The sequence below is a fragment of the Molothrus aeneus genome, chromosome 2, assembly GCF_037042795.1.
Source record: "Molothrus aeneus isolate 106 chromosome 2, BPBGC_Maene_1.0, whole genome shotgun sequence".
Taxonomy (NCBI): Eukaryota; Metazoa; Chordata; class Aves; order Passeriformes; family Icteridae; genus Molothrus; species Molothrus aeneus.
In genome coordinates, this window is record NC_089647.1 from 49,649,360 (window position 1) to 49,670,945 (window position 21,586).

The 21,586-nt window shown below is 34.3% G+C and overlaps 1 protein-coding gene across 5 annotated transcripts in view; it reads left to right on the plus strand.

Annotated features, from left to right (window-relative positions):
- NBEA (neurobeachin) overlaps window positions 1-21,586 on the plus strand; it is a 458,842-nt gene that overhangs the window by 233,060 nt on the left and 204,196 nt on the right. For all 5 annotated transcript variants that reach the window (XM_066544903.1, XM_066544904.1, XM_066544902.1 and 2 more), the window contains 2 exons: window positions 1,941-2,049; window positions 6,097-6,263. In XM_066544903.1, coding sequence (XP_066401000.1) covers window positions 1,941-2,049; window positions 6,097-6,263 — 276 coding nt within the window. The remainder of the gene's footprint in view (window positions 1-1,940; window positions 2,050-6,096; window positions 6,264-21,586) is intronic.

Consider the following 21,586-nt stretch of genomic DNA (forward strand, 5'->3'; position numbering starts at 1 on the left):
TCTTCTAGATGGAAAAACATTGTTTACTTAGTCTTTGAAGTTCTACCACAGTTCTACTGTGAACCACAGTATGTCCCTTATTACCACACATTGATACCATATTATTTAATTGATGATACACTTCTAAGAGGCTATGGCCTCGCTTTTGTGATAATCCTAATTTTGTTAATGATCATACAAACAGTTTTTCATCTTTTTCTTGAACAAGTCACAATCAGTGAGAGATATGTAAGAGTGCATGAAGTAACTGGCAAGACACAGTTGAAATAATACTGAGATATCCCAGATTGCACAGGATTGTGTCCAGACAACTTTTGAATTTCTCCAGGACAGGAGACTGAGTCCACAACCTTTTTGGGCACCCTGTTGCAGTGCTATGTCACCCACAAAGTAAAGACATTTTTCCTCATATTCAGCTCGAGCTTCCTGTGATCCACTTTGTACCCACTGCCCCTTGTCTTGTTGCTGGGCACAAGGAAGGATCTATCCCCATCTTCCTGACATCCACTAATGTTCATTCCTAATCCACATCTGAAGACAGTCCTACACTTACATCTTAACAAAAAAAATATGAACACTTAGCAGTAATAAAATACTGAAACATATCTTCCAGCAGGGTAGATTAAAAAATAAGGCTAAATTTTGAAAACTTCAGGATAGGCAACTTTGATCTTTCAGCTTATAATTGGCAAAAAACTTTTTGCTTTAAAAATAGCAAAGGGTTTGATATAATAAAAATGGTTATTAAAGACATGAATATCCACTATGAAATCTTGATCCAAGTTTTTTTATCTTTATCTCTAAAACAGAGGCCCAAATATTTATGGTTTCCCTTGCCATGTACACATATTAAATAGTAGCTCAGGGTTAGTGATTTTTCCTTTCTTCACACACAGTAGAACAATGGAAGCAAGAAAAGAGTTCAGATCTTTCCATCTTACAGTTTTAAGGTTTAGTAATCATGACTTTGATTTCTAATAATAATGAATTTTACTTCTAACACGAAACACCAAATTAGGGTTGAATTTACTAGAGATTTCACAGCCTTAATATAAGAAACTTTGAAATTCTTTCCCTGATGCTGCAAGATGGAAAATCCCAGACCATGTTCCAGTTCCACAGAAAAAGAAATGGTTTTTCCTGATCCTAAACAGACCTGTCAGATCATTGCATCCTGAAGGAGATTTACTCTCTGCCAATAAGAAGAGCAGAGTAATTTTTAATGTAATGGCCAACCCTAGATATGGACTAAAGGGACAAGAAAGCAGTTGGTTCCATTATTGCTGCCCAAAAACACAAGGGCATTTTCAACCCAGTGTTGTTTATGCAATTTTGTTATGCACCCTGTAGTATTTAGAAGTCTTTAGGAAAGTCTAAATTAATGTGGCTGCCTGGCATCCTCAATCTCAATCCACTCTTAATCTGTTTTTTCCTTCTGTTTCTGATATTTTGAAAACGTGGAAAAATGAGGTACTTTTCACGCTAGTGTTTGAAGAAATATGTGAGAGATATTGATATTACTTTTCATTTTTAATAGAATTTTAAATCTTCAATGATGACTTTTTAAGACTGAAATTGAAATACCTCTATTTAATGTTTTTAATGGTACAAATAAGAGTTTAAGCAATTTTCTAGATTTTTTTAAATGACAGTGCAGTATTCATATTGAGACTGCTGTTAAAAATATACTCAAAATATATTCTTCCATAAAGAACTTTTGCCTTCAATAATAAATGGAAAACTTTTTTTTCCATTTAATGTGGTTTCTTTGTGCTTTCACAATGCAGAAAGTTTAGATAAAATTATTTTTTTATTTCAACTAATCACAAAATTTAATAACAGAAGTTTCATTGATTTTTTCCATTGTAAGTAAATCTGCTGAAATAGTTTATTTGAAGTACATCAAATAAAAAGACTGATTCTGATTTTTCCTATTTCAGATTATTGTGCCATGCAATGAAAGACCATATAGTGCGTGTCGCAAATGAAGCAGAATTTATTTTAAACCGACAAAGAGCTGAAGATGTCCACAAGCACGCTGAGTTTGAGGTAAGCCTGGGAGCTGGCGCAGTGCTGATTCTCTGTTTTCACTCAGTTGACGCCTAGACTGTAACTCCCTGCAATAAAGATTTTATTTTTTTCTTCCAAGGAAGAAATTTACATTGAAAGCATTTCAAAACTGGTTTTTAAAAGCTTTGGTAAATGTCAAGCACAAGGAATGGGTTTAATTTCTCATCTTGTCACTGAAATTCATAAAAGCATTTACAGCTTGAAGAAATGCCTTAATCAGAATGTCTAATCTGATATGGTGGACCCTTTTGTTCACAAAGAACTTTTCTATTTTATTGAAAATAGTAATGCAAAACATCTTATTAATTATTTTTGTTGATTATTTACAACAGTATGTATGAGTTCAGTAAAAAAGTAAAGCAATTATAGACTTAAGGTATGTCATAAAAAAATAAGAAATAGAAACGTTTTGCTGAACAGATTTAATATTTTAAGGTTATTTTCTTCAAACATTTTGAATTTTGGAGCACTCTAGAACACTTGCTTTTTATATAGTGAAATACAACACTGCATATCTTTTTTGGCAGTTAGGAATCATTATCTACAGTAAGATTGAGTATTGGAAGATGTAACAGAGAAGCTGACTCCCATAACTCTCAAATGTCTATAATTCTTGTTCTGAAAAGGAATCAACACTTGGTTGCTTTTTCATCAATGAGTGGTGCAGTATAAAATTTAAATTATGTTGCTTGAAGGTGATCCAAATGTTACATCCCCTGTTTTTAAAATGTCTTCAGTTTCATAGGTTTCCAATTGTTTATACAGGATTAATTTTGTTCCTATTAAAAAAAAAGTCATGCAAAAGTAATGGAGTAAATTTAATACTTAATTTTTTCATTATTTTATCAAATATGGTTTAGGTTTTTATAGTGTTTCATGCATTTCATCACTGATTTTTATAGTTTCTGAACCTGCCTTGTGTTTGCATACATTTTTGTAGATGTAGGTATATATGTGCAGTCCTATATTTTCACATCTTTTACTGCTTAAATGACCTAGTGTTAGGATTGAGATTGACAGACTTAGTATTGATGATAATAAATAGCTATATCAATTTATTAATCAGTCAGAAAATGTCAAGAAGCACCTGGTGGCTAGAAATAGGATGCAGGAATATTAGTTTTGATGAGGTTTTTATCTCCTTGAAACAGCTCTCTTAAATGTGCACTTTGATGTACTAGTTTCTGTGCTCCTTGACCTAGCTGAGATCTGTGAGACACAGAGATATCTGTTGTCATTTTGAATACACATAACCTTTACTTCATTTTGTCAGATCAGAGAGCAGACACTTGTCATGTGGGATTGCAACAACTTTATTACCAAGCTTATACGGGATATTTTGAACATAGATAAAATTGCATTTACAATTAAGTGTATGTCAGAGTGAAGTTTCATATTGCCTCAACAATAAACAACATTTGATATCTATCCGAGCATCATGCAGTAACCTAAGATGACAATGGAAGATTGAGTTATCTGCTCTTTGAAGAATACATTGAGGTATAAGATCTGTCAGAACTCCAGACAGAATGAGAATATTCAATTAACTTCCAGCTTCTGTTAGCAAATAGGATTTAGAATATTAACTAAATTCCCTAAAGGAGTAGCCTGAAGTCTGTCTTATTGCCTGGTAAAGAAACCAACACGTTTCTCATATATGAAAATTCCCCTTACGTTTGTTGTAGGAAAAGACTGAGGTACGCATTTTAGGCGAGTAAGTTTAAATCTGCAAATCATAAAAGAAAATTGTAAAATGTAGACTGTTTTAATGTGAAATTCACAAGTACTTAAATAAGGTGATGGTTAGAGTCTGAAAGAATGCTTTATATACTGTCTTTAATAATGGTGGGAATATAACTGAATATTTTATTATTCGTCCTACTTGAAAGCAGTAGGGACAAAGAGATTTCTGGTAGTTTTCTGCTACATGATTGTATATCTGTCATTTTGTTTTAATAAACTGTATAGGTATACCTTCTGGAGTTTAGTGCCTGTTAATCAGTGCTCTCATCTAGAGAAGTGCATGACTATTTTATTTTATTTCTGTCCTTTAAACTTTAATTGGATCATTATGGGTGAAATTATTTGTTCCAAGCTTCACCAAGTTACTGTGTCTCCCGCATAGACCACGGACCAGAATCTAAATTTTATTCTGTGGCTCCAGTTGTAGTCACAGCCAGGAAAATTCCTCCCAGAATGGGTATTTCACAGTTAACTTTCATTTTGTTAACCTTTGTAATTGTTCAGGAAGAAAAATGAAAATTTAATTTTACTGTCCAATGAGCTGGTGAAATATTAACCTCATTACTAAGGCAGATCATTGTACTAATTGGTGCCTCCCTGTACAAGAAGATAAATTGGAAAATGAATTAACCCTTTATGAATTAGTGTAACCATTGTTCTTTCCCAGATAGATTACTTGAAATGATGTCTGTAAACACAATAGAAAGAACATTGTTATAATCATACTGAATGCTAATGTGATATGTACTAAAAAGGCAGTGTGCAGAAATATTAAGAATAAAATATAAAGTATAAGGTTAACTTAATTTTAATTACTCTTTTGAATACTAGAAAATTGGTTTCTATTGAGCACTATTACAGCATTGAGTGTTGGCTAAATGTTCTGAAATGGTGCACAAAAACTGTAAGTGCAAAAAATGTGCCATAAAGGGTATTTTTTAAATTAGCTATTCTGAGAGTATACTAGCCTTCGTAATTTATACTAAGAAAACTATACTTTTAGTGGATTTATTTTGATTACTCTGGCTGTGTTCCCTTTCTTTAGACATTTCGAAAGAATTTTTATGAGGAGAAGAAATTGAGTTTGAACTTAGCATGATTTTGAGTAAAGAAATGGAAAAAAGATTATCCTTAGATGTAAAGAAACGATTTATCAAACCAAAAATACACTCTAGAATTCTAGCAATTTAGAAAGAAATTCATGTGAAGGTCAAGAACCACAGCATTTATTTTAGAGGTAGTTTTCTCTCAAAGGACACATGACGGAACTATTAGATTTTTTCAGTTTAAAAGATTAGTGATATTTTTATCCATTAGGGTTTTTAGAATTGGTAGTATGTTATCAAAATTTTGCATGTTGTGGTATGAGAGAGAAAATACACCTTTTTTTTGGTTTAGCATCTGTAGTAATAAAATATCAATATGTAAAAAATTTTAGGTGTTAATATGATTTAAAAATCCAAACCAGTACATAATTGTTTCTTTTATATTATCCTCTGTACGTTAGAGGTTATTTCATACCTGAGAACACATGAAACATTTACAAAAGGATAACTTTTAAGATGTCTCCATGGCCACATATATACAGACACCCACATGTATTGCTTAATGTTTTTAATTTGAATTCTGTTGTCTTTGCCCTTGGTATTTCAGTTTTTACATGTTCTAACAGAGTGCTTGTTTATGGATAATATATGACAGGACATTTCAATTGAATGGTGTCATGATCAAGAAATATTACTGCAGAAAAATTCAGTGTCATCACCTAGACTCTCCTAAACCAGACACTGTTTGATCGCTTCCCCACCCCTTCCATGGTGGTGTTGAGAAGTGGAGGCACAGGAGGTGAAAATCACCAAGTTGAGATAAGAACAATTTACTGGAAACAGCAATGAGATAAGAATGAGAACAGTAACAGCAATGATATTAATAACAAAAGATATGAGACAAAGAAATGGTTTACACAGTAAGTAAAACAATACTGGACCTTTTAGCCTGCCACACTTTCTCTCAGACCAGAGAGAGAATCTCCCTTACTCCTGCCCCTGGCAAGTGACATGAGATGGTATCAAATGACACTAGGGTTTGGACATGCTTGCTTCCCCCTCTACTGTAAAAAAAATTAACCCTGTCCTGGATGAAACTAGGACAAATGGCATGTCCTATACTTCTAAAAAACACTTGAATGAGTTATTTTCATAATCAGAGAGGTAAATAAATAATAATTTTAGGGCGATCATAAGTAACCTGTCTTTAATGAAGTGGATGTTCTCTCATTGCCAGTCGCAGTGCGCTCAGTACGCTGCTGACCGGAGAGAGGAGGAGAAGATGTGTGATCACCTCATCAGTGCTGCTAAGCATCGAGACCATGTCACGGCCAACCAGCTGAAACAGAAGATACTCAACATACTAACAAACAAACACGGTGCCTGGGGAGCTGTTTCTCACAGGTAAGCTGCAAACGTAGAAGCTGTGCAGCTTTAAATGTTACTTGCAAAGTTTGAGAGAAGCAGGCATGGTATAACTGAAATACGACTTTATTAGGGGTTTAAATTTACTTAAATGTAGCATATGCAAAGCTGAACAAAGTGCAGCTCAATTAAGCAGGTATTCCTGTTAAAAAATTCATTTAAAAATATCTAAAATATATAATTTCTTCTATATATATTCTTATATATATATATACTGATACAGTATTTGAGGTTTATTTAGAGCTGTGTTGAGTACTTGTTTTAAAAGTTCATTCCATTCAAGATAGCAGTGAAATTAAATGTTTTCTTACATCATGCCAAAGAGAAGAGCCTTGCTTCTCAGAATCACAAAAATAGCCAGTGGCTAAAATGCTGACCCACATGTGGAAGATTTGAGCTGAAATTGCTCTTTTCCTCCATTCATAGCAAGGTCTTGAACCTGGGTCTGTCATGTGAGTGCCCTGTCTGTGAAAGTCGAGTCTGCCAATTCTCTCTCTTGTTTGTGCGCTCTAGCCACAAATACTTGATTATTTATTCAGAGTGAAACAATTCAAAAGAAATCAAGGAAGTCCTGCTCCCAGATAAATAGAATTTAATAGAAAATCAAGCTGTAAAATTTGGTTATCTGTTCTGAATCACGCGGTGAAGAACAGAAAGATCCATTTTAGCTCTGATAAACCTTTTCAGGAAAAACATAGTTGAGATGGATAACACAAAAACTATTTTCTAGATAAATATTCTTTGACAAAACATATTTGCATTTATGTTGACTACATAGTTAGGGTTTAAGCCTATTAGAAAAGTTTCCAAGTAATAAATTTGATGTGTCAGCAATAAGGTTTAATAAATAGCACATATACTGTTCATTCTTTTTGTTGTAATTCTATCTAGTTGGTTCTTGCAGTTATACCATGATCAAAACAAAAATGAATTTTTTCATGTTCATTATCCCTGTTTCTTCTAAAGAAATTACTCTCTCCCGGATGATGAGAGATATGTATTTATTTTTTTAAGATGGTAGAAATTGTGGAAATTCAGTCTTACAGAAACTCTGATGTCTAACACCAGAGACATTCTGAGGGAAATTACAAAAATGACAAGTAGAAAATTGTCATATGGTTAATTCAAGACAAGGCTTAGTCCATAAGGGATGCTCATATTATCTCTAGTTGAGGCTTAAAGCTTTGTGTCTGGAGACTTGAACATGCTGAAAATAAATGCAATTTTCACTCCTTTTAAGGTCTTTGAATAATTAATAGCAATTTTTTAATAATGTTGTTGCTCAACTTTGTGAATGGCTGCAGACACTTTGCTGACTTAAATAAGATCCTGGTGACTACCTTTTCTAGGAGACTCTGTCTTCTTAGGACCAAACAGCTTTTATCTCCTGGATTATTTATAGCTTTCTAAATGGCAATAGTCCATTTCTGCAGCTTTTTTCTTCCCTTGAGTCCATGATAGTTTCTAATGGGCCATAAAGTAGCTTGACACCTCTGACAAACCCATGAAATTTCTCATATTAAACCAAAGAAATTTTTATTTTATCCCTGTAATACAACTTGTCCAGTGTTGTCTACTTCTCAGTTACTGGCAGAGCTGCTTTCCATTTTCGATGCTTGCAGTGCTAGTTGTGGTGTTTGGCTTGGTTGTGTTTTAGCCACAGGCAGCGGCTTAACCTGGAGAAAGGGCACATGGTGACAGCACAAGGTCTCCAAGTGGGGTTCCCCATTTGTGGGATCCAGTTGGGAAATGGCCTTGCACTGCAAGTTTGGCCATGCGTGCCGTGGTAGCTTTGTGATCCAGCACACAAGGGCACTTTCGGTCGTGGGACTAGTGGGCTGTGCATGGGGAAGACTGGGATGGCAGCAGGGAGTGTGAGATGCCCAGTGGAAGAACCTCTGAGCCTTCTTAGGGACCAATGTCGCCCAGTGGGCAGGTCTGAAAGGCTTCAAGGGCAGAAAATGGAGAGGGGTCTCATAAAACTTCTCAGCTACAGAATGCAAAAAATGCTGTTAATTAGATACTCCAATACTTTTTATATGATGGAGGTCAAGATAGCTTCCAAAACCATGTACACCTCATGTCTTGGCTGGCACAAAGCACAACAGGGCTCGTCTCTGTTTTTAGTTCCTGACAAGGAGCTAACAGCATTAACAGTCTCTTTATAAACTCATGCTTCTCTGTGCCTTGAGAGATACAGAATGACAGGAATACAGTTACTTTAAAAATACACAAAAACCACATTATCACACTAGACCTCTGCACTTCTGTTGTGATTTTAAAATTTCCATTGGGAAAAATGTTCTCAGTTCTGAAGACACAATGCTGGTCTCCTGTTCAACTTGAGCCCTGGAGACCCTTCATTGAAGTAGTGAAGTTAGGGAGATCCTTCTCTGACTCAGGTGGAACAGGGTGAAAAACAGGCCATCCCTTTTTCGCAATGAATACTTGGGTAATAGGAATGCCTTTTGGCATCCAAAATGGATAAGATAGGAAAATATATGTGCAGACATGAATGTGATTCTTCAAAGCTTCAGCTCTCTATCTGCACAGAGCAGCTACCAATGCAGCAAAAAGTACAAATATGTATAGAATCATATGATCATTTCAATTGAAAAGAATCTCTAAGATCATTAGAACCAACCATTAACCTAACACTGCCAAATCCACCAATAAATCGTGTCCCTAAATGCTGTATCCACATGTCTTAACCCCAGGGATGGTGAATCAACCGCCTCCCAGGCAATTTGTTCCAATGCTTCACAACGCTTTTGGTGATTAAATTTTCCCAATATCCAATCAAAACCTCTCCTGGCGTAACTTGAGGCCATTTCCTCTTGTCCTATCTTGCCTGTGTGTTTTTGTTTATTTCTTCTCAAGACAAACAATTTTCAAGTTCTTTAACATAGATGCTCATGTTGCAAATAATAACGGTTTCATTTCATCAGATATGACCCAACTGTAGAGAAAATTTTTCCTTGTGTTTGCAGTTCAACACAATGAGCTTGTAAGCCTCCCCAGGTTTTGTGTCTTTGTATATTGTCTTTGCAGAAAGCAGCAACCAGCATTAACTATTTAATCTGTAGGTGCCACAAAGCTTACTCTCTATTCATTAAGAAACAAAGAGACTATTAAGACCCACAGAAGGTTAGTAGTGAGAAGAAAAGCAAGAGGTCTTATGTTTTGAGGTATTCTACATTTTATAGTATTTGTAAATTATGAATTTTAAATATATTATCTTAAAATCTTCCTAAAATGTCTGAAGAAACAAGAATGAAGTTGAATGGTATGAGCCAACAAAATACCATATGAGACTTTGAATTCTAAGTTATAGTTATATATAGATAGCTTAACTAAAAATATCCTAAATTAATAGGTGACTTGCATTTCAGTTAGCTTCCTAATTAGCTATAATTTATGAAGGTAATATTAATTATAGGCTAGTACTCCACAACTTGAATAAATGCCTACAAACACAATAATTTGTATAACAAATTCCTGTCTGTATGTTAATCAATCAGTAGTTTGAATGGTCCAAGAATCTCTTTACTCTTTCATCTTCTTCTGACTAAAAATGGCAAATAACAGTTCAAGAAAAAACTTTCATTTTTATTGCTTGTCAGTGTTAGCCTCTTTTCTCCTTTGTAAATGTTTTGCCTTTATATCTTAAAGTGAAACCCAAAGTTCTTTTTCTCAGTTTCTGCCACGTGTGAGCATCAAATCCTTTATAACAAATGAAAATTTACTCAGTTATCTCATTTTCATCTACATATCTCAGACAAAGCATAATAGATTTCAAAATAAATCCCATTAGTTTGTTATAAATCTTGTTTGTGCCCTTCAACAAAACTAATTCCATTTCCTTTGGGCAATTTGATACTTTTAGGTATCTTTGTAATAGCTTACCCTAGACATACTCGTTTTTTTCCCCTTGTTTTATTTTCAACATTATATCAAAATTAAAATTCTGCAGGTTTTTCCCATTCAGATGAGAAATTGATGAGCTAGTTATTTCTTTGATGCATTGTCACTTGTTCAGGGGGAATCTGCAACATCAGGAAGAATCAGACAGGGTGTTTCATAGCTTAGCATTCCTAGCTTCTTTAAGCCAGCACTTACCCTCAGCTTTTTTCAGGGTTATAGTTTTCGTGTCACAACATATGCTTCCTTCTGCCTTCTCTGTCAGCTTCATATGGTGCTTCTCTCCCTCCCCATCTGTGTCTCTCCCCATACGCATATTTAAAAAAAAAAAAGTTTTGTAAAAGTTGTCTGTACACACAGTTCAAATTTCTCATCAACCATATGAATGCCTGTGTTTTGGCCCATAAGCTCTTACTGTCTTACTTCAGCTTCTTGGTTTTATCAGATACCTCAACTTTTCAAAACTTTTATTCGAGTATACTGAATATAAATATTTCTACCTTACAGTTTCTATAAATTTAAAGCAATTTAGAGCAATAAAAGGAGTTCAGAATTCCAATTAGCCTTCAAAGTCTAAATATGAAATACTTGTCATAGATATTTTCATATGATCAGTTTTGGTATTCACAGGAGGACTACTATAATGAGAAAAATGACATTTAAAAATGAGACTTGGTTCTCTTGCTTTCTGTGATTTAAGGAAGGAGGTTCCACCTACATTAAAGCAGCTGTACCAAACAGCAAGTACACAAGGGCTTTTTCTGTTCAAATCCATCTTTGGTTAAACTAGACACCCATAACAAATTAATCATTCATGGTGGAGGGCAGAGCTGTCAAACTCATTCTGTGGTGAAGACCAAATTCGTCTGGGGAGACAGGCTGGAAATAAAAAGTTTCTTGCTAGTCAGCTAGTTTTGTCTCTCTCTGTAGTGTGAGCTTCTGAAGAGATTGGGTTCTGCTGGGGGCCAGAGGGATGAGAACGGAAAGAGAACTCCCTTTCCCAAGCCTATGGGGGTTGGCAGTTAAATAAGTTGATTCTGGAAAAACACTGTTTCTAAAGCAAATGTTTCCAGTTTACAGCGAGGGAGACCAGATCACAGGAATTTAGAACGCTGTTTCCCTTACAGCCATACTTTGGCATTCTCTGACTCCATCGCTATACAATGCTGTCTTAGGAAATTCAGAAAGGCATAGAACCTATTCTAACCCCTACTGCTAATCAGATTAATTTGGTTTAGCTATTCATTCATTTCTGGCTCATTTTAACTGCTAAGCATAAATTACAAAGGGGGTTTTAGCAGTGGAAAAGATGTAGGACCAGATCCTGTCTACTGGTTCCAGAAGCATGTTTGACGCGCCCTTTCTTGAAAGGTCTCTTAAAGTTTTGCATTTTTTACACATACTCTGTAAAAACTATGAATTTTCTGTTTCTCAAATTGGTGGAATTTTTTTTTTGGCAGAATATATTCTTCAAAATTGGTCAGATTAAACGGCACACTTTTTAGCTTGTTCTTCAGCTATCCTTTTGCAAGTTCCAAATATTTAGTTCTGAAATTTATTCATCACAAGAAAACATTTAAGAAAAGGCTTTCCTATCTTCTGTTGTTATTAATTTAATGCAGTATTTGAGAGACCTTGAGATCAGCAAATGTGTCAGCAACATATTTTCAGTCCAGTATTAGTTATCCATTTATAGTAGGATTTAAACATGAGTGAGATGATTTTGTTCATCTGATCACTCTATTGTAGTACTCTACATTTCAATCCACTTTTTAACTTTCTTACTATGCTTTCAACTGTGTGGCTTCTCCACCCATTGCATACCCTCTTTCTTCCTCCCTCCCTAACTGCTTACCACTGTGGTGGAAGGCAAAGACTCTTTGAAGGAGCTCTTACTAATGGAACTGAGAATTTTGACAAGCATGATGGAAAAAGGGGGATGTAAGAATTCTGTATCCTTTTCTAATAATAGGTGTAGGGTGATACTTACAGTATAGAGAGATACCTGCCAAGAAAGGAGTGTTGTATTACCAGAGATGGTCTGTACAAGCAACTGAACAACTTGTGTGTGTGGGATTTGTTCAGTTCTGTATTTGTGCAAGGTTGCTCAGTTGTTTTGAACTGTGGCACTGTTCTATGGATTTGTTCCCACAGCTGGAAGAAACCTCATAAGAAAATATTTTTTTTGGAAAGAGGTAGTGTTTTCAGATGTTGAGAAACAAGTGGTGCTCAAGAAAGACTTGTTCAACTCTACGGAGTGACTTGTTTTTCTCTAGGAAGTACAGTACATTTATTTTCATTATAAAGAAGGAAGTCTTCTGCACTTTCGCCTTATGACTTCTGCATTAAGAGGATTTTTTTCCTGCTTTTTTCTGCCTAAATTTGGGGTTCCCCTAAAAAAAAAAAAAGGGAAGCTTTGTAAATTTTTTTCTTTATTTAAGACTTTGGGAAAACAGATCTTTAGATGCCAATATTTTCTTTAACTGGAACAGTAATTGGAATACAGATCCAAATTTCATACAGTCAATTTGCCATTTATGTATTTATTGTAGGACTATAGGTTATACCAGGAGGAAGGCAACCATTAGCAGGCTGAGGGTGACTTCTGCTCCTCCTTAAATCTGGCCATGGATTTACCATGTGCATGCACATGCAGCCACTCAGCTTCCAGGGAAGCCAGTCACAAGAACAGCCATAAAGGTTCAGACCTGTGGTCCTTCCAGCCCTGTAACCTTCAACTATAACTGAACAATTAAGAAACAGCAGGATAGGACAAGCAGACCTGATGGATCCATCTAATACTCAGACTTCTTGAATTTTCAGCTCAGGGTTTCCCGAGGAATCTCACATTCAGTCAGTCTTGATTTTGAATTTTCCATGTCTTGATAGGACTTCAAAGTACCTTCTGCCTTCGTGTTTTCCTCCTAGCTCCTGCAGCAGAAACAAACTCTGCAGTGGTTCTCAGCAGACTGGACTAACAGTTGCTGATATTAGACAATGTTGCTAGCACTTGCTCTTCTTCTTTTCCTGCTTCCAACTGAGAAAGAAGTAGAAACTCAGAAGAATTTCTCATTGCTAAATACCACTTTGCTCACTTTTCCTCACAAGTCTACCTAGTATTACCTGGGCAATATAGCAGTGGATTTTCCATCTTCCCCATATAAAAGAATAGAAAGCAAAGAATAAAAAAAGAACGAAAGTCATAGATCTGAAGATTCTGAATAAGAAAATTTTATGCTTCTAAGAAGACTGTATTTTCTCAGAAATGAAAATTCTTTGACATGTTATTTATTTTCTGACATAAAATGGGTAAGACCCTATTTTTAAGTCTTTTTTAGGTGCCATTACAATCCAGGGTTCTTTTCTATGTGATGCTTCAAATATATCAGAGAAGGTGAATGCCAAGCTGTAGATTTTTTTTCTTTTCCTAAGAGAAAAATCTGTAATGTTTAGGTAGACTTATCCAACATTTCTTCTTGTAGACATTAGAAATGCAAGGTTTAACCAGAGATGAAAACCCAGTGGAACAATTTTGATTCTCTTTGTCTCAAAAGGTTAATGTCCTGTACTTTTTTATTTGAAAGGTATTTATGTCCAATGATAATATTTTCAAATAATTTCAGAAATTGAGAAGAACGTTTGAAAGCAACTGAGGTTTAAATCATCTCCAGGCACCAAGGCAGGTGTAGTGTGGTACATCCCAATCACATCCTTTGCATTGCCCTTTCTTTGTGGGATACAAATTGCAATTCTGCAAACACCTCAGGAAACCTGCTCCATGTCTTTGAGAGATTTACAGTTGAATTGCATGTACGTTATTAGATAATTTTCTTTGCTTAAAATTAGACTAATTATATGTGATTTTAAACCTAGCTCTTGTCTTCTTAGTACCTTTTTCCTCACAATAATGTGTAATCACCTAATATACGTAATATACTGATCTGTTTCTCTTGTCTGCTCTGTTGTTGGGTTTGTTTTTCTCCTTTTTTTCTACAGTAGGGAAAAAAATCAACCCTCATGGTGATTTTTTTTGCTCCATTTTTACTTCTCTCTGGTACAATACCTTCCTCATTCAAAATATTTTAGAGCTTTCCTAAGCCAATTCTTGGAGCCCTATCTTGCAGTACTGCTACAGGAGAGCAAGAGGCAAGTGCACATGGAATTGCTGCTCCCAGTGCCATGTAAGAAGGAAGTCCTGTCTTCAGGTGTACAGGAGGAACATGGTCACTTGGACACAGAGACCAGAACCAGAGTCTTGTCTGTTCCCTCTTACCTTAATATAATTTTGGAGGTTTCCTTGGGTTTGGTGTTTCTGTATGCTTTTTGTTAGCCCAGTCTGTATATTCAGAGATACTAAGCTGTGAAGACAGCTTATCCTTAGACAGCTCACATTTCTGATTTCTGAAAAATATTCCTAGCGTATGTCTCTCTTTCAATTGATCACTTTTGATCGGGGTTTTTTTGTGGATTTTTTTTGGTTGATTAGTTGGTTTGGTTGTTTTTTGAGGGTTTTTAATTGATTAATTTTAACTTTTTAAAACAGTGAAAAAATAAGTTTACACAGATTTACTTTGATTCAGAAACAAGATGTCAGTCATAGTGGTTACCTGACTTGAAGGAGATTGCTGTGCATGATTATACTGCATTCCTTGTTGATAAAATAGACATGGTAATGCACAGTATAATTCTAAAGACTAATTACATCATTCAAGTTGATATTGAAAGTACTGTGTAAGCTTGGTTTTATTATCTAGTTTTAGAAAGGTTATGCAGATTTGATACATCTGTCATTATGCATTTACTTTTTCTTTATGACTGTATTTTTACATAATCTGTAAACTCTGGTTTTTTCAGCAGTAATTTCTGTTCATACAGAGTTTTGATGTATACTGTAGATCTGTTTCTTGTACACTTACAGATATAATATATCTGAAGGTGACAGATTGCAAGCTTCTCCCAGTATTTGGGCTCCCCAGTATATTGGTAACTGTTGTCAATAATATGGACTGTTGGTTAGGTTGTAAAGCTCCATTGCTCAGGAGTGTTATATTTTGAAGTCATCTGTCATGGATGTGTTGTAGAGATAGGGGACTATTTATGTTTATGGCATTTTAAGTAACTCAGTAAGACCCTTTAAAATATACAGAAAAGTCTTGTTTGTTGTCATCACTGCTCACTTAATCCTGTGACCTTGACATGATCGTACGCCCATAAAGCTCCCTGCAGGTAGTTCAATAAAACAGATGAAGATGAATAAAACAGAGTCCAATGATTGTTTCAGCTTCTATAATATACTGTCTTATACCATAAGTATATCTTAAACATTCAATAGTACTGAACCATTTTAAAACCCAATAATGCAGCAGCTTATCCAATTGTCTAGATTATTACAAAATCCAGCAAAAGATTCATAAACCACATAGATTCTGTGTTTAACTTGAGAATGCTAACCATTGTTTTGAAAAATAGTCTGTATACACAATGCCAAAGCACTAATATTTAAATTATTTCTTAAAGTGTCCTAATTTTTCAGATTCCCATTGTTGTTGGTTTTTTTTCACTTTTCTCCTGATATCAAATTATATTTATTGAGCAGGGATGCTTTTGGTTTTGTTACAGTCACCATCTGAATCTAGGAAATATTCATGTGAAATAGATTTCTTTAGATGATTTACTGGAGCCTATGTTTGCACTTATGGTAGGAAGCAATAAAAATGTACATAAAGAGGAAGTTAAATTTGATGTCTCTTAGGCTCAATTTATAAAAACTACTGAAGCCTTTGGGATACTTTGCCATAAGAGTGCAATAATTTCTATGCATAATATATCTTGTGCTATGTGAAAACATGGAGGAAAGTAAAGTATGATATATTTGCCTCATGGTGAGTGGAATGTTGTTTTGGTATTAAAAAGTGTTCACTTTCATTTCTTTAATATCTAGACATTAAAGTTTCCAATTTCTGTTAGGTAACATTGCATTATTTTTAAACACATAATAATCTTTTACACTGAATAATGCCCCTAACCTCTTCTACAGTCTTGAATAAAATGTGAAGTTTTCAAAATTGATGACAGCTTAATAGTAGAGGAAATTTATTTAGTGAACTTCAGACAGTATTTTCAGTGGTAGAGTTTCATGCTGAACTACTGAGCTAAAAATTATGAAAATTAAGTGAATGAAACCTGTCGAAAAAGAAGAGCAGCCAGAAGCTAGTTTTAATATGTATCTCCCAAACTAAAATAGAATCTACTATCCTTTAATATTTAATCTAAATTAAGAACTACTGAGAAGAATGAGAGAAAATAAAAAGCTACCAGATATTTTTTGGCCAAATGCCAGACAAATCTGAATAAGAAAAAAACGTTCTTTTATTAATAGTCCTTTCATGTGAGAGCATCATGATGAGTTGGTAAAAAATCTCAGTTAAGTATACTTTTAGAGCACCCAAATAGACAAACTATTTAATCATTCCCCCAGTATGCACTACCTTTCATTTCTAACAGTCTTGGTATTCAAATTTTGAAAAAATGCAATTGGAAATTTGTGTGGAATGGCCAATTTCTCTGGAAATGTTATCAAGGAAAAATGCATGGTCTGTTACATTTTAACAAATAAGGTGTTATAAACTGTCTTTTAAAAAAAGGAATTTTTTTTTTTTTTTACATAGAAATTATGTTTTTCTTTTGAGTAAATCGTCCTTTAGCTTATCAGTATGCTGAGGCTTAGTTTTTGACTGGGTTTTTTGACAGATGATACTGTTTATGTTATTCTTCTTGCTTGGTGAGGAATATATTATCTTCCCTAGAAGGAAGCAGACATGTTTCTTCTGAAACACACACCATAAAAAAATTGATGTACCTGGCCTCCATGGGGTATTCATTCATGCTCCTTTCTGAGTGGTGATCCAGTGTAGGCCATGTGCATAAATTTTTTAGTATGTTTGTTGCACAATCTGAATCTACAGGTCAGTGTTGGGCTTTATCTATGGTACCCCCTGTATAACTGTATCATTTGATAACCTTTTCCTAAGCTGTTAAAGTGAGTGATCACCAACTCAGCAGGGACTTTCAAAAGATTCTGCTGGACACCACTAAATTTTAAACAGAGACCTTTTCTTAGGAATGCCCTATTTTGAAAGTACTGGAATAGCTCTTTTATTTCAGTCACACTGACAAATTTCTAAGGGTGGCATTCTCAATGCAATATTTATTTAAAGGATTCCCCTTCTTTAAAAGTAATCCACAAATGATCAATTTGAGTAAACTAAAATTAAAAAAAATGTACTTCTACAAACTTGTTGTCTATTAGGATTACGAAAATGTATTTATCTTTTTTCTTTTTGTTAAATTTTTCAGACTCCTCACAGTAAAGTTGTAATGCTACTGTTTTCAAAAAGACATAAAATCTGTAGTCAAAATCTCAGCTGTAAAAATTAAAAAGCCACGATGGACATTCCATAACAAGTAAACATCTATAGATCTCTGTGTCATTTATGGTTTCAATAACATTTATGAGATATTAAATCACAGGCAAGTTTTGAGGTATCTCTTAGTAAATATTTGAGTTCCTGGGCCAGTGACATCTTAGGTTCTCCACTGGCTCTCCATTGGCAGAAATTTTTATTGGTTTATCTCTATATTCATCCACATCAATAGCTGTGGATGAATAGCTGCTACTGGTACTCTTTCAACCCTGTTAGAAATTCATAGTTAATATCATCACCAACATTAGAGAAGCATAAAAGTAGGTCAGGGAATGATATAATTGGTGTATATATAACTTATGATTATGTCTGCTCCAGAAGTTGCAGGCACTTGGACAACAGATGAAGCAAGGTAGGGAAAGGAAGGTTTTCATACTACCTAACAAGTACTGTCTGACTGAGAAATAGCTTTAGGTGTGACTGAAGAGTCACTTTGTAGTCCTCTGGGTTTTGATCTGACAGAAAATAGAAAACCTTTGTAAGCAATGTCCTTCCTCCCCAACTTTTATTATCATGTCTGCAATCAATAGTGAAACTATAAAGTATCAGCCAAGCATTTGTATTACCTTTTGAGCTAAATTACAATATAGTATCACATTTTTCACTATTTTGAGAACAGAAAAGAAAGGGATGAATCTTCTCACTTTCGATAGCTGTGTTCACCACTAATCACTTTGTTCTCCCTCTGATGGCAAGAAAAGGAATCAGCAACAAAATAAAAAAAATTACTAATCCAACATCAATGGAGAAACATTAAATTTTGAATTCCTTTATGAGCTGGAAGAATTTTTGGGAATTCTAGGAAGGACTAGTTGCCGTAATAGAAAATCAAAATTCCTCTATGTCTTCACATTTTACATTTGAATCAAGATAAGAAAAGCCTTTGGGTCTTTGTCTGAAGGAGGGAAAGATTGATGGTATAGTCCAAGTTTTCTCTGTCTTTACATAGCAACTTTCTGTCTTTTTCTTTATAAAACATTCAGTAATAAAGAAGGGGGGAAATGGTTTATGGGATTATGGTTGTGAGGTCTATGGACTCTTCCTCAGTTTTTTGCCTAAATATAATTGTCTGTGCAACTCAGTTTTGAGCCATTAAGTGTCTCTATTTAGAGTACCTAGCTGTTTCTTACCTTCCAAAAATTTTCCTGTAGGTTTGTGTCACTGAAAAGTTTTCAAATTATGCTTTACTGAGTGCATGCATAGTTTGTGCTCCCTAATATATGGGAAAAAACCAGAGATGTAAAATGACTATTTTATCTGGTTGTTTCATGTATTGAAATCTAGAATTAAGAGGTAGAAGTAATGCAAAATTCTGTTTCATTTGTGTACTGCATTAAGTGACAAATTATATAGGCATATTTCTTAAACATTCCTGGGTAATGCAGAAATAATTTGCATCTGATTTTGAGGGTGGGTGAGAGTTGTTTATCTGTGGGTCAGGAAAGCAATAAGAGTGAAAAAAATGATGTGTTATTTCCATGATCTAAATGTTCTGCAGCAGTAGCAGCAGCTGAGCAGCTCACTGTTATTCAATGCTACATTAACTTTTCCATTAATTCTGCTGCTGTAAAACATGAAGCCCTTAAGCATTGCAAAGTTGCTGCCTGATTTTTGTTCTTTTACATGGCTGATGTATATTTGCATGCTACAGCCATTATATGGATAATCACCATCATTACTTTTTAGAAGGTCATTTTCTTATTATATTGAATACTGTTAGATACAGAAAAGCCTTAATAAAAGAAAGGTTCTTCAACCACATTCACTATAAATGCTGTATTTTTAAACTTATTTGTTGCTCTTATTAGATGATGGCAGCCCAAGTGTCAAGAAGATATTTTACCTCTTTGGTTTTTTTATTCATTAAATAAAAACCAAACTTCAAAATAAACCCCCTCAAAAAATAAAAAAACAAACCAAAACATACAAAGAACAACAAAAAAAAAAGAGACTAAGAAAGCCTTACTTTTTCACTAAAAAAAATTTAAAAACTGTTTACTTTCATGTCTTTCCCTGTTAGGAGAAATATTCTTAAATACTATTTTGAATGAAGATACATTTTTGTTATTATAAACATAATTCTATTTTGAAAATGCAGTTTTTTAAAAAAAGTGAATAACATATGGAGATTAGAATTACAGTTATTCAAATTTCTTGTAGTATTTTAAATATTTGTTGAAAATATACACATTTATGGGATTTACTGAGTGTCAAAAACAAACCAGGGCTTGGTACTTCCAACCAAGACATACCAACCATTCCACCTGTTCTCCCCTCCAGAATTCACAGAACAGTTCATATGGGAGAGCAAGAATCTTACTTCAGCTATGAAAGCAGTCACTTTACGCCCTAAATAATGAAGATATATTCTTGGTGGTGCCAGTGAGGGTGACATCTCAACGCTGAATAAATCATATCAGTCTTTATCTATCCACCTTGTTTTCCCTATCTGTAACATGTGAATCATGGTCCGCTGCTAACACAGTAATTTGAAATCTGATGATGGAAGAAAAAGCACTAAAAGTAGAGCTTAATAAACATCCTTTCTATTAAGAGAATGGTCTTAAATATTTAGTACTGTTTTGCTTTATTTTTAAACATGCTCTAGTTGTGTAGCTCTTTAGGTTTTTCTATGCCTCAGATTTACTGTGTTCACTGTTTTGATGGTTAGGTTATCATCATCTGAACCAGCATCAGCATAACAAGATTTGTGGCTCATACAGATCCCATTTTAGCTGCATAAGCCATTACCATTGCTCTTAAGAACTGTTTCTGGCATTTTTGGAACAGGATGAAAGGACACATCTGATTTGACTAGCAAGGTTCTTCTGTATTCAATTGAATGATTCTGATTCCTTTTCTGTGGCTTTCTCTCTCACCTCTGTGTCTTATAGTATTTTTGTGATACTAATTTTCTTTTTTTATTTTTTTTTAATTCAGGTATTTTGATATCTGGTATTTTTTGATTTCAAGTACATGTGGGAAGACGAGTTTAATATTGAAATGCTAAAGATAATAATATCTTGTATTACATCAGTGTACACACTATACATATTCAGTCTTAAGTCTACAAAGAAATTCTACCCTGTTTTCATGACATTAAATTTACAAAGAAAGTTCAGAATTTCTTTTCTTCTTTACATGATGAAAATATTGCTTTTCAGGCATTTTGCTTAATTTCTAACTTAATAATTTAGGAATTTTTCAGAGTTCTGTTTAGTAAGCAGCAATCTAAATTTCATTGTGTTACCAGCACAAGTTCTTAATGTGCACTTGCTAATTTACTTAGCAAGTGCACATTCATTAGTTCCATTAGTTCTTGCCTAAATCTTGTCCCTGGACTGTATCCTTCCAACATAGTATTATGGTTTTTCTCATTTATTTCTCATATACTGCTGAGAAAATTATCTTACACTTTTATCCATGGGGTATTTCCTCTTAAAACCTGTTCAGTGTCTTCTCAGTATTGCTGCCCTGGCTGGTTAGTGTATCTGTATCTACCAGTGCCAGCAATGTGGCACTCAGAAATGTCTTAAACAGCTCATAAGAGGGCTTTTCAGGATCAGGAAAAAAAGGGGATAAAAAAGTAAGTAATTGGTTCAAACTTTGAATTTTTTTTTCTTAATTGAATAGTTACTTTTGATATAGATACTTTTGATGAAATACTTTGGAACAAGAAAAGCTGTATAATTAGAATTGTCTCTACAATGTTAAATATTTTTCAAAATGAATTCAGTATTTATATCAGTTTGAATGAGCTGCCATAAAAATCTATACCTATACATGAGCAAATAACACATAAAAATAGTATGTTTTGAATGCTGAAGAATAACACCGCTCTTAACACATTATGCAGATTAGAACAGCCCGTGAAAATAGTATTGTTGTGTAAATAGA